General features: G+C 50.6%; 5 protein-coding genes across 5 annotated transcripts; 2 read left to right on the forward strand and 3 right to left on the reverse strand.

Moving 5' to 3' along the window:
* Nucleotides 1–863: 863 nt before the first annotated feature.
* Nucleotides 864–2,728, reverse strand: erg5 (C-22 sterol desaturase erg5; the record flags this gene model as incomplete). Its single annotated transcript, XM_056941853.1, has 4 exons — nucleotides 864–899; nucleotides 965–2,213; nucleotides 2,323–2,473; nucleotides 2,569–2,728. 4 exons carry the CDS (start codon nucleotides 2,726–2,728, stop codon nucleotides 864–866), a joined length of 1,596 nt encoding a protein of 531 aa, XP_056801736.1.
* An 829-nt stretch (nucleotides 2,729–3,557) lies between these two features.
* On the reverse strand, nucleotides 3,558–5,461 carry N7459_002669 (signal recognition particle subunit SRP68; the record flags this gene model as incomplete). The annotated part of the gene is made up of 3 exons (XM_056941854.1): nucleotides 3,558–4,020; nucleotides 4,083–5,213; nucleotides 5,271–5,461. The coding sequence occupies 3 exons, from the start codon at nucleotides 5,459–5,461 to the stop codon at nucleotides 3,558–3,560; spliced, it is 1,785 nt and encodes a 594-aa protein (XP_056801737.1).
* A 474-nt stretch (nucleotides 5,462–5,935) lies between these two features.
* N7459_002670 (putative translation regulator (Cya5)) lies at nucleotides 5,936–9,778 on the forward strand (the record flags this gene model as incomplete). Its single annotated transcript, XM_056941855.1, has 1 exon — nucleotides 5,936–9,778. One exon carries the CDS (start codon nucleotides 5,936–5,938, stop codon nucleotides 9,776–9,778), a length of 3,843 nt encoding a protein of 1,280 aa, XP_056801738.1.
* A 1,942-nt stretch (nucleotides 9,779–11,720) lies between these two features.
* N7459_002671 (uncharacterized protein) lies at nucleotides 11,721–12,900 on the reverse strand (the record flags this gene model as incomplete). The annotated part of the gene is made up of 3 exons (XM_056941856.1): nucleotides 11,721–11,901; nucleotides 11,973–12,607; nucleotides 12,679–12,900. 3 exons carry the CDS (start codon nucleotides 12,898–12,900, stop codon nucleotides 11,721–11,723), a joined length of 1,038 nt encoding a protein of 345 aa, XP_056801739.1.
* Nucleotides 12,901–13,223: 323 nt separating this feature from the next.
* On the forward strand, nucleotides 13,224–16,261 carry N7459_002672 (MCM DNA helicase complex subunit MCM3; the record flags this gene model as incomplete). The annotated part of the gene is made up of 8 exons (XM_056941857.1): nucleotides 13,224–13,296; nucleotides 13,359–13,377; nucleotides 13,431–13,482; nucleotides 13,539–13,585; nucleotides 13,651–13,756; nucleotides 13,827–14,090; nucleotides 14,147–16,161; nucleotides 16,225–16,261. The coding sequence occupies 8 exons, from the start codon at nucleotides 13,224–13,226 to the stop codon at nucleotides 16,259–16,261; spliced, it is 2,613 nt and encodes an 870-aa protein (XP_056801740.1).
* Nucleotides 16,262–16,522: the final 261 nt, after the last annotated feature.

The raw sequence follows: 16,522 nt of genomic DNA on the forward strand, positions 1-16,522 counted from the left end.
GCGATACGTGATGTCAGTGCCGTGCCGGGTGTGACCGCCTGCTGGGTTGGGCTGTGCAACGGTATATTGAAGCCCAGCGTAGGATCTGGTCGTAAACGGATGTTGCTGTTACGAGGATGGGAATTTGTAGAGATCTCATATCACGGGCTCGGTTTAAGCTTATTGAGCACTTTAGTATCTCTTTTGACACTAACCCCTATCGCGATGCCCATTCGTCTAGGAAAGACAGTGTCCAATGGAATATGCATATATAACTCTACTACCTCGGTAAGGAATATCGAAGCGTGGCATTTATGAACTCAAAAGCCTGTTAAGACAGGAACTATACGTGCAAACCTAGGTCTAGAAATACCTTATTCATATCCCCAAAAGGAGCATTTCAAGAAACTTCCATGGCCATCATGAGATGGACTCCGTATTTCGACCCAATAGTATTCATTTCAGTCGTACCCATCAATATCGACACAAAACCAGAAGGCAAGGAAATAACAGGATTAATATTATTCTAAGGTGCATGGTTCTAGGGCAACTCCGAATCCAGAAAAGAAACAGAACCAGAACAAACCCCAAAAATGACATTGCAGCGGCGCCGCATCCATACACATGGATCGTCCCATCTGTACAGGGGGTATCAGCAGTCCAAGCGTCATTCGGCTGGCTTCCGAGTCCGTGGACGATCATCAACTTGTTCTTTGCACCTAGGGCGGATACCATGTCTGCCAAGTCAAGTTGAGAAAAGAAGAGGTAAATAAGCCCCTCCATCTCCAGGACAGAAAGGCCCTGTCGAGTTCGTGTCGCCAAGCTCTTCCATCCGGATTTGGGGCCAAGTTCCAGCTTCGTACTTTTGTTTCGTTAAGAAGAATTTATGCGCGGGGGCGGAAGCTGAGCAGGCAGTCGTCCTGGAATACAGCGTTAGTCATCAAAAGAAAAGTTCTGAAAATATCCAAACTGGGACTCAACGCACCTGAGGGAAAATGGTGGCAAACACCTTGATGTCCTCCGAAAGAGGAGTGGGGGTGTGCTCCCAGTCCATCTCCATACTGGCCTTGCCAATCATGGCCATTAAAGCCAATTGGGCATAAGTCTGACCCAGGCAGTAGTGGGGACCAGTGCCGAAGACCAGCCAGTTCTTGGACTGCTGCTCAGCATCACCGGTGATCCAGCGTTCAGGATCGAACGAGTCGGCATTGGGGTAGGCCTCCTCATCGTGGGTGGCGGGCCACACAGAGGGGATAATCATCGAGCCCTTGGACACGGTGACTTTGTCAGTGATGGGGAAGTCCTTCTTGACAAGGTAAGGGACCATGATGACCGGGGGACGGTAGCGCAGGGTCTCCTTGACAACAGCGCGCGTGTAGGTCAGGTTTTCGAGGAGCTCCATCGAAATAGGGACGGTGCGGTCGCCGTTACGGACAGCCAGGTTCTCCTCGCGCACCTTGTCCAGCACCTCAGGACGGTCAGCCATCAGCTGGAACAGCCAGGTCGAGGCAGCACTGGTGGCATCCTGAGAGGCGAACAGGAAGGTAAAAACAGTTTGGGCAATCTCGAAATCGGAGAAGTCACGCAACACCTGTGGAGGCTTCTCCGAGGAGTCAACGGCGATACCCTTGGCAACCTTCTCACGATACTTGGCGGAGTCCTGCTGAGCCTTCACCCAGGCGTCCATGATGCACGAGACCTCACCACCGGCGGCCATGCGAGCCCGGCTCTTCGCCGAGCACTTGGCGAACTCATCCATGACCATGTCCGCAGCCTTCTTGCCGTACCAAGTTTTGGTGAAGGGAAGAATGATGGGGAAGTTGACCAACTCCAGGGCGGCAGTAATCAAGTAGTAGTCATCAGCAACCTTCTGGACGATCTCATCGGACATATAGTAGCCGACAAAGGTGCGGCATGACATGGCAGTCATCAGCTCACGGAAATCGGGCATCCAGGGGGTTGGCTCGTGGTTCTTGGAAGCGGACTTGTCGAGGAAGCGCTGGAAGTGTTGGTCAAAGACCTCCTCCAAGCGCGGAAGGTAGCACGCCAAGGCCTGGCGAGTGAACAGACCGTTGAGACCTTTGCGGTAATCCACATGGGCCTTTCCATCCAGGAAAACCCAGTTGGTCTTACCAAGAAGCTTGTGTGCGGCATCCACAACGCAGGGTTTCACGTAGGTGGGCGAGTTGAAGATCTTTCGGGACATGTCGCGAGTGGACGCAATGACAACAAATCTGTGGAATAGTTAGTCCATTGACTCCAAAAACCACCAGGCAGAGCCTCGGAACACCGTCGGGCGACCAATGGTGTGATTTTCGAAGGGAGATCGTGGGTGTTGCTCACTTGTGGAAGACAGAGACGCAGCTCAGCTCTCCACTGTCCCATTTCGCCTTGTACTCGGTAAACTTGGGATTGACAGACTGGAGGAACGGGCCCATGAAAGGGATTTTGTAGGGGGGACCGATGATGTTGCCCTTGAGCCAGTGGTACTTGACTAAAAAAGGGGAACGTTAGCGATATTCGATGCTGTAAAAAGAGAACCGACGCGTGAAAAGCCGTTGGAATGCCTCGGGAAGCCTTTGCACTCACACTGGTCATAGATGACGGCCGCAATGAACAGGGTCACCAGCGCCTTCCAGACATTGAAGCCATCGAGGACGGAAGCGAACAGGCCCGCGGTTGCGACAAAATGAGGCGAGCCCGTCGCGTCCGCCGAAGGCGAGACGAAGCTCCCAGTGATGTTGACCATGGTGTCCAACAAGGTCGCACGGCGTGAGCGGACCTATCTTTTCCCTTTTCTCGTGGGTGTTCAAAGACAAGAAACCTGCGAACAGGAGAGGGACGGGAGTTCGGACAATCAAAGTGGAGAGGGGAAGCGGAAATTGAAATTGGTCAGGGGCGGGAGCGCCAATCTCCGCCTCTACTTGGTGCTGCTCTGCATGATGGGGCCTGCGCCGTGACTGTCGGTCTGGGCCTTATTGACCGTTCAATGGTTCTCCAGGTATGCAATGGACGATGTTTAATGATCCCATCATGTTAAATACGATTATAGCTTAGTTACGAATGTTAAGAAGTCAATATATGTAGATGACATCTACGAGAGTAGGCGGTCTCCCTGGCAATGCTCATAGATCGGAACACCAATTACCTATATCGAGTGCCATGGGTTGGGAGAACAGATTCAGATTCTGTCGATGAGCTCATAGTCAGTATCTGTCTGCGTAACTAGTCATTCTCTATCTCGTAACCTCCCAATCTCCCGCATCTGATCATCATACATCATCGTCCAACGAAGAATCCTGAGATTCGAGGGTAATCAGGAATCGCGTGACTCGGCTAGAGAATTTCCGTGCGAACCGTTGGTAAGCCCGCTGACTAAGACTCAAAGACTGCACGCCTATTGGACCTTTGGAAGGACGCGCATAATTACTAATGTACACATGTACTGTACTGCATTAGAGTGATCCGGCCGATGCTCAGAGGTATGCTCATTGTATGTATCCCCATACTTGATTGATAAACTCGACATCACCCTATCCTACTCTCCTCCCCTTCCCTCCACGACATGTAGAGCTCGATCACCGACCAAATCCAAACCAGCCCCGACCCTTCTTCTCCTCGGGTGCTGGGGTTTCAGGTTCTGCCGCCTGCGGATAGTCAATATAGTTCCAGGCCACATCCAGGAACAGCGGTTTCACGGGGACCGGCTGCATTTGTGGTGGATATGGCACCAGGTTTCCGAGATTGGCCCCCGCGCCATATTGGTGTAGACGTTCCACAAGTGGACGTTGCTGGGAAGGGCCGGAGGACGTGTCGAATCGCTCCAGAGTGACGAGCCCGCGATACTGAGCAACCAAGCCGCGAAGAGTGGACTCCAACGTGCTCACATGAGCCCGGGAAACATCAAGCCGGGGAGGCCCCTCGGTGTCGGCAGAGGACTGCGGAGTGGCCGAACTGGCAAGATCAAAAGCCTGCGCGAAGAGTGCGAGGGCCTCTTTGGGTTTGCCGAGAACGCTATGAGACCGACCCAAGGCCAGGCACCTGATCATAGAATAAGGTTAGATGAGATTCGGAGAAGAGAAAGCAGACCACAACAGTCATACCTGAGCGCGCGGAAGTATCGTCGCTTCGCCTCGAGTTCCTGGACGAAGGCTGAATCGGCCGCAACACCAGGTAGCTCCAAGATGAAGTCCAAGCTCTGCAGTGTCGAGTCATACAGTACCACCCGCTCACGTAGCTTGTTCATCTTCTTTCCATTGCCAGAATTGCGCTGCGCACCCTTGGTAGTCTTCGAGGTGGGCTCATCTTCAAACACGAGACCGTCCTGCCCACCGCATAGCACGCGATTACGCCCAACTCGCCATCCCACCAAACTGTAGTTGACAGCGGTTCGAGTAATCTGGAGTGCCTGCATGCGCTTGTCGCCAACATCTACGCCCTCGCTGACCAGATCGTCGATGGCAGTCTTCGTGGCATCCACCGCATCTTGACTGGCGATGATCACGTTGTCATACGCGGCAGCCTGGTCCTTGGCTGTGGTAGATTTGCCTGTTTCGACAAGCCAGGCACCGAGGCGCGCCTCTGCCGCTGAAGCAGCCGCCAGTGCTTGGGAAATCGACGCATCATCAAGTGCCACGGTACGCGACCTCCACGTAACAGACTCGGGCAATTGCTGTACCTCGCCCTCGGCGGTTCTTCGTGTCCCCGCAGCCTCTTCGGCCAGACATGAGGGGTCGATTTTCTCCACTTCTGACCTAATCTCAGAGTCTGACGGGAAGAACTCAATGGCCAACGATGAGGTCGGCTTAGATCGTGGAAGCTTCATCTGGTAGGCGGCGTAGCGGAGACTGGGGTCGACAGTTCCAGTAAGAAGGTCTCGGAAGGCGTCCTTCTTGACTCTCTGTCCCAAAGCCGTGTAAATCACTCTCGCAATGGCATAGTCATGTAGACACCGCTCCCATCTCCGCTTCTCCAACCACAAGGCACCGGAGATTGTAGTAAGGTACGCTCGTGCTTCGAGGATATCGATGTCGCTCGCCCCAGTGGTAGATTGCTCGTGAAGCAGCGCAACCAGGTGCTGCGCATATCCCATCGCCTTATTCAATCGTGAGATTATATGGCGTCTGGCAGCACCGGAAATTCCCTTGGCTGATGGATCCGCGGAGTGTGTCGATTTCATGTGCATGGCTTGCGCCCACGCTCGTTCGGACCCGAGGAGCAAGAGGTGTACATATCTGCAGAAGATCGCAAATGTCAGCTCGGAAAATAATCTCTCGGATAATAACACGCACGCCACATTGTTTCCGACATTTTCGGCGCTCACTGGGGGCTTCGCAGCGTACTTGCGGCCTTTGGCTGTGGCCTGACCCAACTTCTTCCGGAGTTTATGCAGCTTGCGAGTGGCGTGTGCTCGGTAGGCATTGTAGTCGCCCACAAGGAGCACCTCCTCTCTCTCCTTGAAAATGAAGTCTGTGATCTCCATCCTTGGTTAGATTGGGGGAATTGAGGCGGGCGGAGATTTGAGGTTGGTGGGTTGATAAAGGCGGTGCCCGTTTCGGCCAAACGAATGGCCCGACGTGCCCCGGCAATTTCTCAACCTCCGAATCTTTTGCGTGTTGCTTGTTCAAGCTCAATTTCCAGTTTCTCTCTCTCTCTCCCCCTTATTTGCATGCGCGGGATTCGTGCCGCCTGGTTTCGTGGACTGTTGTGAAACTCGAAATAAATCCCAGATTGCCAGCTAGCCTTGTCGCGTGTTGCTTTCGTTTTTCTTCTCTCGGTATGCCTGGCACCACCCCCGACAAACAGCTTGTTTGAATGCCAAAAACAGCCAGAGTGAGACTGGAATTGTATCTCTGACTTGATATGTGTTATTTAGGGCCATAAAAGATACGATATGACGCAGACTGACGGTTTTGCTCGGTGATTACTGTCTTTGACGCCGCGACGATCGGGGGTAATGCTCGAACGGGCGGCCGGCTGCTTCGAGACCGCGGGACGGCATTTCCTTCGAGACCCTAAGAGCGCAATTCGAACCAGAAGGTCTCTGCCACGTCATTTCTGGAAGCATAGCAGGACCGGAGGAGATGCCGCCCACTGGTTTCTTGCCCTTGTGCAGCCACCGACTCAACCCGCGTCCGCCGTTCCCAAGCCTCTACACGAGAGCAAAGGAACTAACGATAGAAACCCCCCATTCCTTGACTTTCTCTATCCACAAAAAACCCAAGAGTTTGCGGTTCTCCGACTATCCCGACACTCGAAGAGACCAGGGCTTCGCCGACGGAGAAGAACACTTGCCGGCTTCCCGAGAGCGTATACTTCAGATGCCTTGACTCTTCGCCCACTTGGCCGTGGTGAAACGTCCATTTATGAAGCGCGGCAGCAGCAAAATGGATTGGATGTGCCAAAACAATCACGGGCGGATCTCAACAAGTTGTTGAGGGCGAGAAGACCCGACTTCGACAAAGCTTGGGTGCTTTACATTGCTGCCGGACATCCTTCAGACGCGCGGTCTATGCTTTGTCGTCTTCTCAGCAAATCTAAACGGGGCATAGACCAGGATCGTGCATGGCAGGTGTTTGAAGAATTGGTTCCAGAGAGCCGCTCTGCCGATGATTTCCTCAACATCACCCAGTCTCTGCTTCACTCCGACCTTCAATCTTCAGAGAAAAGCCTGAAGCTTAAGCTTGTGTGCGAACAAGCTATCTCAAGCGGATTTGCTGATGCTTGCTGTGCGCTGTCTTTTGCTTATCACGTAAAAAATAACGACTGGCCTAGCGCCCTAGAGATCTGGAAGCTGAGAGCACAAGCTTTGGGAGACTCTAATCGGCCACAGCCGCAAACCTTTCTTTCTCGTTCCCCCCAGTGGGCACTCCCTGAAAACGCACTTTCATTAGGGGGTTTCATCGCGAGCCAGCCGGATAATTTGGAGGCTGTCCATTTGGCGCAATTTCTACTCGACCACATCTCCAAGTCAACGAGGCTGTTAGGGAACACCCCAATGGACGTCTTGCTTCGAATCCTTCGCGCCTACCGCGAATTATGCCTTCTGACAGGACACCACTATTTCAGCATCATTGAATCCCTCCAAGCCTCAGATGTGCGCTCGGTATTTGTTCGGTCAATCGTGTTCTATCGCCATCTGCGTTGGCAATTGCCCGAAGAAAAACCCCCGAGAAAGCTTTTAACTCGCCAGTTAAACGTCGTCATTTCCTTCGACATTGCCGGCAGCATTCCTTTCTTTCTGGAGGAAATCACTCACTTCTACGCGAAACCATCCATCGAATCATACAAGCAGGCCATGTACATGCTCGCGCGCTCTGGAGACGCCCGACGTGTCAACCTCATCTTCGACAAACTTGTGGCAGACCATGGGAAGCCAAAGAGTCGCAGGTTGGTGACCCCGCTTCTCTATGTTCATGCACACATCGGCAACCTGCAGGAAACCTTGGAACAATTTCGCAGAGTTTCAGAGGAATTTCATTTGGAGCAGAATACTGTGTGCTGGAACATCCTACTTTCAGCGTACGTGAACACTGGAGATTCAGAAGGTGCTCTTTCCACCTTCCTACAGATGCTCGGGAAGGGAATACAGCCAGATTCCTATACACTCGGCATTTTGATGGGCATGTGTGCGAAGCGAGGAGACATCCACGGTGTTCGGCGCTTGCTCAAGGAGGCACAAGACTATAAGGTCCGCATTACGATGCCGATGCTTGACACAATCATCCACGCTTATCTCAACAATGGCCAACTGGATTTGGCCGAGGAGCTTGCTGAGGCGTGCTTGAGCCTGAATGTTGAAGGCTCCCCAATGAGAATGTGGAACGCTATCCTCATGCAACATGCTTTCAGGATTGATGCTGAGTCCTTCCATCGCGTTTTCGCCCGCATACAAGAGGCCGGACTAGCCCCAGATGCCATGACATATGCTGCGGTCATGCTACGTATGGTTCTGGCCGGGAATCCAGATATGGCACGCATGACTCTTCGACGTCTCCACAAACGACGCGTTATACATGCCACAGAGTTCCATTATGCAATTGTTCTGCTTGGATATGTCAAGACTCGCAACCGTGACATGGTGCATGTTATCTTCCGGGAGGTGGCACAACGATTTGATGGCCCTGGAATGAAGTCAAGTCTTCTGAGACTCAGGTCAGCGGTCCAGCGCGACCTCGACGCAGTGAAACAAAATGGCGATCTACCAGCTCTACGTTTTGAGGAGGCAGAGAAGTTCTTGCTGAGTTCAATTGCACAATTCGATCTCAACTCTCTGTCAACAAAGCTTTCATCTCGCAGCCCTCAGGCGAAGCTTCTTCGCAATGCTTTTTTTGCCTCCCATTATGAGTATCTCATTCAGGAGTACGGTGCGAGAGGGGCAATTGAACAGGCATCTTCACTTTTTCACCGATACGTCGAAGACGGGGTCAACCCTCCAGCCGATCCACTCCGCAACGAAAACAACTTTATGCAGATTCGCCTTGTAAATGCTATGATGGTCGCACATCTTAAGGCTGAACAATTTGAGGAAGTCGAGCAGTGCTGGAAATTGATATTCCCACGCGCGTTGAAGATGGCTAGTCCTATCGACTTTGATGAGCTTCTGATCTCCCGATCTCTAGAGTCAGCACCCTCTGAAAGAGGTTCCACTGAGTCGTCGGCCATCTCATTGTCGGATTCCTCTACGCGTATTGATTCAAGGTTAGCCAACAAGTATCCTGATCATTCGCCGCGACGAAAACTGAAGGTCCTTCCTTCGCGTCGTTTCGATTTATCCCGTCCTCTTTCTCTTTATATGCGAGCTTTGGCCTATCAGAATGAACCGGACCGAATCTTCCAGGTGGTGGCTGAAGTTGAGGAGGCCGGGTTCGTACTGACAACTTTCAATTGGTCAACGTTTGTGCAGATGCTTGCAGCTTCCGATCGATATTCTGACCTCACTGAGGCTTTCCGAATTTTCGAAGAGAAATTCATGCCTAACTTTTCTTCTTGGAAACGGTTGAAGTATGGACAGGGAATGAAACCCCCAGGCGTGCCGAGGAGCGTTTACATGCTTGAAGACCGTCGCAGACCCGAACAGTCCAAGCGCTTTCTTGGAAAAGCAGCTCGGAGCTATTGGAGCAACATACAGCCTGACTTCATGCAGCCGACATACGTTTCTATGGTATATCTTGCCGCTGCATTGAATCGTGTTCGGGAAATGAGCATCATGAACGGCGGCAATGAACTGGAGAATCTCTACTCCACAGCGCCCGAGACTGTCGAGGTTCTGGGCAGGCTACCCTATCTGCGCGATAAATTCCAGGGTGTTCTTGTTCGCCATCGGTCTGAGCAACCTGAGAAGGAAAGAAAGCCGCGACGTGGCGAGCACTTTGTTGCGTCCGGGGGTGTTCTCGGCTCTGGGTCACGCTCTAGACGTCGAAGGGGCATCTATCATGACCAGCCGCTGCCGTCAAAAAGCGACGCACTTGATCCTGCCGATGACGACCTTGGAGAAGCCCCCGATAATCAGTCTCTTGAGCACGATAAACTCGACATGGAGATCTGGGGCAACCCGCTTCCACCGGAGGACCGAATTGACTTTGAGGGTCAAATGCGCTTCCATAAATCAATGCGGAACCGTCACGCCAACCGCCACCGCGCGGCGATGCACCGCCGTCGCGGGGATACTTCCCCCGTTACGCGCCGAGCCCCAAAACCGATGTACCCACGAGAGTCTGAGATCTCCCACGAGGCCCCAGTCGAAATTGACGAGGATGCTGCAGCGGTTTCTAAAACTCTTACAGGTGAGGCGTGTTGAGCGTTCCATGTACTGCAAACTCTGCCACTTCCGGCAGCCCTTACTTTCTATACTGCTCATGTATATTACATCACAATGCTAGGTGACGATCAATTCGTCACCCCAAACGGCTACTTCGACGCCATTTTAAGCGTTCTTTTTACCATAATCTTAGTCATTAACAAAATATATGATAGACGAATGCTCGTTTGCCATGTACCCAACGAGTGCTCCTCAACGTACTCGCCCATTACTCTCACATCAGCGGGTAGCATATTCTTCCACAATCTCGAGGCAATTGACCAACATGTCTATTGACGAGTCTTCCTTCAAAGCTCGTATTGGACAGGTGGAGTACAAAAAGATACCTTGGAGTGCCACAAGCGGCCTTACAATCAAGTTTGCAATGTATTGTCTTATTCGTTTAGCAGCTGAGGATGGAAATGACCTCAAAACAGATTAACACGCTTTGCAATCCACAGTGGGAACATCTGCATCGGTCTCCATACCGCAGAGTTCACAGCCACGAGGCCCTATACCAACAGTGAGCATTGGAGCTAGTACATCACAAACAAGGAACGAAACGGCAGCCCAATACTACGATGCTACAGTCGTATGGAACACGGCGCGCACTGGTTACTCATACAAAGGTGACAACAACAAAGGCGTCTTGAATGACACAATCTTCAATTGGAAAGAGATCGGGGACAAAATCTACAGATGTCAAGGTACTCCGCCGTATGCGCGATCAGATAAACCACGTTGACTTTCTTGTTGTGAGGTCTACCATACTATCAACATAGAATGGTGCAACGGATCCAGTCGCTGGTTCCGTCCATTCAACGTGGCCTGTAGAGCTCAGCTGCATATCATTCAGACGCTCGGATTCGGTGCAAATTTTATGATGCATAGTAATCAGATTGTCAATTCTCGTTCTACAAGAGTCCCCCATTAAAAGCATGTCTAAACCCTAGATCGGACCCTACATGCCTTCGGCTTTCGTTTTATATTGTTATTGTTACTTCGTGGGACACCATCGAGTCAATATGACTTATACATGCGTCCTGGCTCACTACTGGCCTGCAAGCTTACCTTAACTATCAGTCACTTTATTTTCAAGAAAGCTAGTCTTGTATATGTAACTTCCGTTTAAAAAGCTTGAGTGACTAGAAATTTGTCAAAAGCGACTGATGCAACGCTATTAGACCACCGTTTTAGGCAAAAGCCCAATATAAGTTGCGGCATCGGTTAAGCAGCCAGCCACAGACCCACAATTGAAGTTATGCCGGTTTCTTGCCTGTGCTTCCTTCGCATTTTCCCTTTATGAACAAACTGTTCGGCCAATTAGTCAGAAAACTGTCATCCCAAGGTTGCGTTTCACCCTCTTCACCGAGGGTAATCAAACAGAAATTGTGATTGAACTTGAATTGATGCTCTGTTGCCATTGGAATGTTTCTTATGTCAAAACGCATCAAGGGTTCCAAATCAATCCGGAACTTTCTGTGTCATCGATGCCATGTATGGAAGGACATAATTAACCGATTTTTAGTATGCAAAATCACCATTCCTTCGCTTCGTTTCTCTCAGTTTCTATCAAAAAATTCGCCTCGTTTTAGAATTGCCCCTGGGGTTTCAGTTGAAACAAGATCTGAGCAAATTTGCCGTAGCTTACAAAGTCCAGCCAAATCAGGATGCACTTTGAGGGGCATATCCCATGACTTTGGTACTAAGCAAAGCATAAAGCGAGACCCCTTCATTGACTCCATTGTTCCAAATTGCGGTTCACAATCGAAAGTGATTGATCGGGGCTGGGGTTCATCGCCGCAAAAGACTGCCCAGACTGACTCATAATGGCGCAAAAGACTGCCTCGACGAATATGCCAACAGGGTTCAGAACTTAGGCACACAGCTTCCAGAAAAGGAAAAATGGAATTCAAGGTCGGCATCGAAAAGCTTGCAAAAATTAGTAATCAGAATAAGGGAAAAGGATCAACAGTGACTGACCATCAGGTCGCCAGGAGGTTTTCAGCATGATCAGCTCTAACAATTCCTCCTCATCATCAAGAGATTGCCAGAGGGCATTATCAACAGAAGCTTCAGGAATTGAACCTATAAAATACGAACGAAGATCTCGTGAGGTAGCTCTGAAAGTACCTTAGTCGTAATCAGAAGGATGAAGTTTTTTTTTTTTTTTTTTTTTTTTTTTTTTCCTTACCGATTGTGAATGTGCAGGAGGACACGTTCACGTTCACCCGCAGATATACGTCCTAAAGGCCGAGGTTTTCCAGAATTTACCCGAAAAGGCTGCTTCTCGGAGAATGTGTACGATTCGGAAAAGTCGTACAGAACTGTATCATAAATGTCATTGGGAAGTCGAAAGTGAAAATCATGGATGTCGCCATGGGTTATCCCAATTCGATGCAAAGCATCGAGTCGACGAAGCCGGTCTTTTAGCAAAGAATGATACCACTTCTGCTCAAATGGACTTATCGAGGCCATTTCAGGAGTGGTGCAAAGCGTTTCGGAGAGCGTTTGAAGGGTGATTGAAAAGCTCCTGGGCAGGTGATTGACATCTTCACTGAGGATACGTCGAGAGCCCAACTCCGGTCTTACGGCATCCAGCACAACTGCTCGTTCATGGCAATATCCAGAAGAGAATCGAGACCTTGGTATGTCGGTGAGCACCCCGTAGAATTGTGGGAAATAAATTCTTTCACGGGGGGAACAAAATAGGTCAATCTGGCTATACGCCCGAGCCTCCCGATAAAATCTGTCGAATTCGTACACGGCATCGTCTACCCTTTCTGGAGTCGGGAATATTCCGACGCGACTAAGCTGGATCTTGGCATCCTGTTTAGAATAGCAAGGGAACTATACTATGATTAATCCGGAGCACGCGTATAGGTATTGTTTCCACTTACGACTTTGGCTATGTATTTTCTGCGTCCTTTGACCCGAAACCAAAACACCTGCACGGTGTTCGGATCCGATACCCTTTCATCATCGAGTCGACGTCCTAGATTCCAGTTGTCATCTTCAGCACAGAAGGCCCGGAAGTTTTTGCTGTCAATTTCGTTCGTTGTCAGAATATCAGGGCGCCTTCCAGAGAAGAACAAAGTCGTCCAAGTATCTCTTTCCTGCATGATAAGCGCTCTTGCTCCGAGAAATTCAGCATATAAGAAGCCTGGCTGGTGTTTAAAACTGGCTGTAGGGTTCAAACTGTAGAATCTTTAAGTCCAAAATGTGTGGAATGTTAAGACTCTTGAAAGTTAGTAACTAATTCATGATGCTATCAACGGCGTCGCGGCCTCGAGTTGATGATATAAGCAGACGCGCACGCGTTCCCCAGTGTCGTGGACGCGTTCCAATTTTGCCTTATCGGGAGCGCGCACCATCCCGTCCTTCCCAGCTTCAGCTTCCCTCACCCTCGACCCGGGTATTTCCCACATACTGAATTACCACCACCATGGATGACATTCAGTTGCGAGACGAAGCCGCGCAAGATCGCGTGCGCGCGGCCACTGAGTTCCTTGATCCCAGTAAGTTCTGCCAACGTGTGGTCCGTCAAGACCTTACATCTAACATGCTGGTTTTTTTCAAGGCGATGCCCGAGCACGCAGGTTCGTAGAACTATGAATCTGTTCACCTTCTGGTCCTGACAATGTGGAAATAGCTATCGAGCAGATATTGTGGTGATGCTCAATCGAGGACTGCGGCGCTTGACTGTGCGTTGTGGCTTTTGTTGATCCCGTCGTGCTAGCAATTGCTGATGATTCCTCAGGTCAGCATCGATGAGATCCGAGCACACAACCGCGAACTTGCCGAAGGGTAAATTTGACCGTGTCTCTCAAATGCGAAAAGACGAAAATTGCTGACATTCTTATTTTGATTAGACTTCTCACATCCCCATTCGACTATTCACAAGCCTTCGACCGAGCATTGAAAGATGTAATCAAGCATTTGCCGAATCGGACATCGAAGGAGACTTCTGACGAGGCGGTATGTGATTGAATTGCGTGCATGCATGGATTATATTCAGATGAAGAGAACTAATTGTCCATTAAAATAGAGCTATTACTGTGCCTACGTCGGTGCGTTTGGCGAATTCTCTTGCAACCCGCGCACATTGGGATCTCAACACTTGAACCGCATGGTTTCCCTCGAAGGAATTGTCACCAAATGCTCTCTAGTCCGACCGAAGATCATCCAAAGTGTGCACTACAGCGAGCGAAAGGACCGTTTCCTGGCGAGGAAGTATCGAGACCAGACCATGACTGCGAGCGGTGCCACGAGCTTGAATGTCTACCCACAGGAAGACGATGAGAAGAACCCGGTTAGTATTCTGCAATACGTTGTGGACCGTCAAGATGGAGTCTAACCGTTATCTAGCTTATCACGGAGTACGGTTACTCGACGTACATGGATCACCAGACGATCTCGATCCAAGAAATGCCCGAACGAGCCCCTGCTGGTCAGCTTCCTCGAAGTGTTGATGTGATTGTTGATGACGACCTTGTCGACCAAGCCAAGCCTGGTGACAGAATCCAGCTTGTGGGTATTTATCGTACTCTTGGAAACCGCAATGCGGGCTCTTCGTCATCAACCTTCCGCACTCTTGTGATGGCAAACAATATCATTCAGCTCTCCTCGAAGACTGGCGGAGGCATTGCCCATGCTACCATCACTGATACCGATATTCGCAACATCAACAAGGTTGCCAAGAAGAAGAATGTCTTTGAGCTGCTCTCTCACTCATTGGCCCCCAGTATCCACGGCCACGACTACATTAAGAAAGCCATTTTGCTCATGCTTCTGGGCGGAATGGAGAAGAATTTGGATAACGGTACCCACCTTCGTGGGGATATCAACATCCTCATGGTTGGTGATCCATCAACAGCCAAATCTCAACTTCTTCGCTTCGTTTTGAACACTGCCCCGTTAGCTATTGCTACAACTGGACGGGGCTCCTCAGGCGTTGGTTTAACCGCAGCTGTCACCTCGGACAAAGAGACCGGCGAACGCCGACTGGAAGCTGGTGCAATGGTTCTGGGTGACCGAGGCGTGGTCTGCATTGATGAGTTCGACAAGATGAGTGATGTCGATCGCGTTGCTATTCACGAAGTCATGGAACAGCAGACTGTTACCATTGCCAAGGCTGGTATTCACACCAGTCTCAACGCCCGATGCAGTGTTTTAGCCGCCGCCAACCCTATCTACGGACAGTATGACCCCCGCAAGGACCCGCACAAGAACATTGCTCTTCCCGACTCTCTGCTTTCTCGTTTCGATCTGCTCTTCGTCGTGACAGACGACATTGAAGACACTAAGGACCGAACCGTCTCAGAACACGTTCTGCGCATGCATCGATACCGCCAGCCGGGCACTGAGGAAGGGGCTCCTGTACGCGAACAAATGAACCAGACCCTGGGCGTCGGCATTGAAGATCGTCAGGATGCCAATCAACCTACCGAGGTCTTTGAGAAGTTCAACGTCATGCTCCATGGCGGGATGGTCAACACTGGGCGTAATCGTGGCAAGAACGTCGAGATCATCAGCATTCCCTTCATCAAAAAGTATATCCAGTACGCCAAGTCCCGAATTAAGCCTGTTCTAACCAAGGGGGCTACCGACCACATCATCTCTACATACTCTGCCCTGCGGAACGACGAGCTCTCGGGCAATCAACGCCGTACCTCGCCCATAACACCTCGTACCCTTGAGACCTTGATCCGTCTGTCGACGGCACATGCTAAAGCTCGTCTGTCAAACCGAGTCGACGAGAAAGATGCTAAGCATGCTGAGGCCATCCTGCGCTTTGCCATGTTCAAGGAAGTTTTAGGGGATGAGCGCCGTAAGAGACGCAAGGTCACTACATTTGATGACTCTTCAGACGAGGATAGTGACTCCGAGGTCGAAGATGATGACGACGATGCTCCCTACCGGGGACATGCAAGCACTACTCCAGGACGTGGCTTACGCACTCGTGGCGCGGCTAGCACTGTCGCTACTGACGATAATACCGACAGTCTATATACTGCTAGCCCCCGTGCTGAGCGTACGCGGTCAAGCCAGACCCGCACCCAGACCCAGACTGACTCCCAGATGTCTGTGGCATCCTCAAGACCTGAATCCCAACTGGTCCAATCCCAGACCGACAACTCGCAGTCCACCGCAGCACCCGATCACCCCATTACCCCTGCCCGCATGGCTGTCTTCCGCCAGACTTTGGGTCCCCTTATGGGAACGCGTGTGTTTGGTGACGGTGATATGATCCATGTTGATGAACTCATTGAGGCTGTCAACACAGCAGTCCGTGCGTCACCAGCACACGGTGCAGCGCATGTATTCTCACGACCTGAGGCTATTCAGGCTCTGCGTAAAATGAACGAGGAGAATCTGCTGATGTGAGTATCCTGATGTTCCATGTATATCTATGCTTTTCATGACGACTAACTCTGATTTAATAGGTTCCTCGAGGATGATGACAATGTTTACCGTATCTAATCTAAAATTAGATACCAGAGCAAACTGGGCCTGGCGGGTCCCGATTATGAGCATGTTTTCGAGTCTTGCATTGGGATGATATCATGTTTCTCTTAAGTCTGGTGTATGGTGTTGATTTGAGGGGCTTCACAAGGAAGCCTATTAGGAACGCGTGTGTTTTATGCATGTTCAATGCCCCAGAAAATAAATACTCACATAATCTCTTGAAATGCTGTTCCCCAATGCTTTGTCTCCCCTTTAGTAAGTGATACGCCAACGCCA

Source organism: Penicillium hispanicum (genome assembly GCF_028827665.1).
Source record: "Penicillium hispanicum strain IBT 35686 chromosome Unknown utg000003l_segment0_segment0, whole genome shotgun sequence".
Taxonomy (NCBI): Eukaryota; Fungi; Ascomycota; class Eurotiomycetes; order Eurotiales; family Aspergillaceae; genus Penicillium; species Penicillium hispanicum.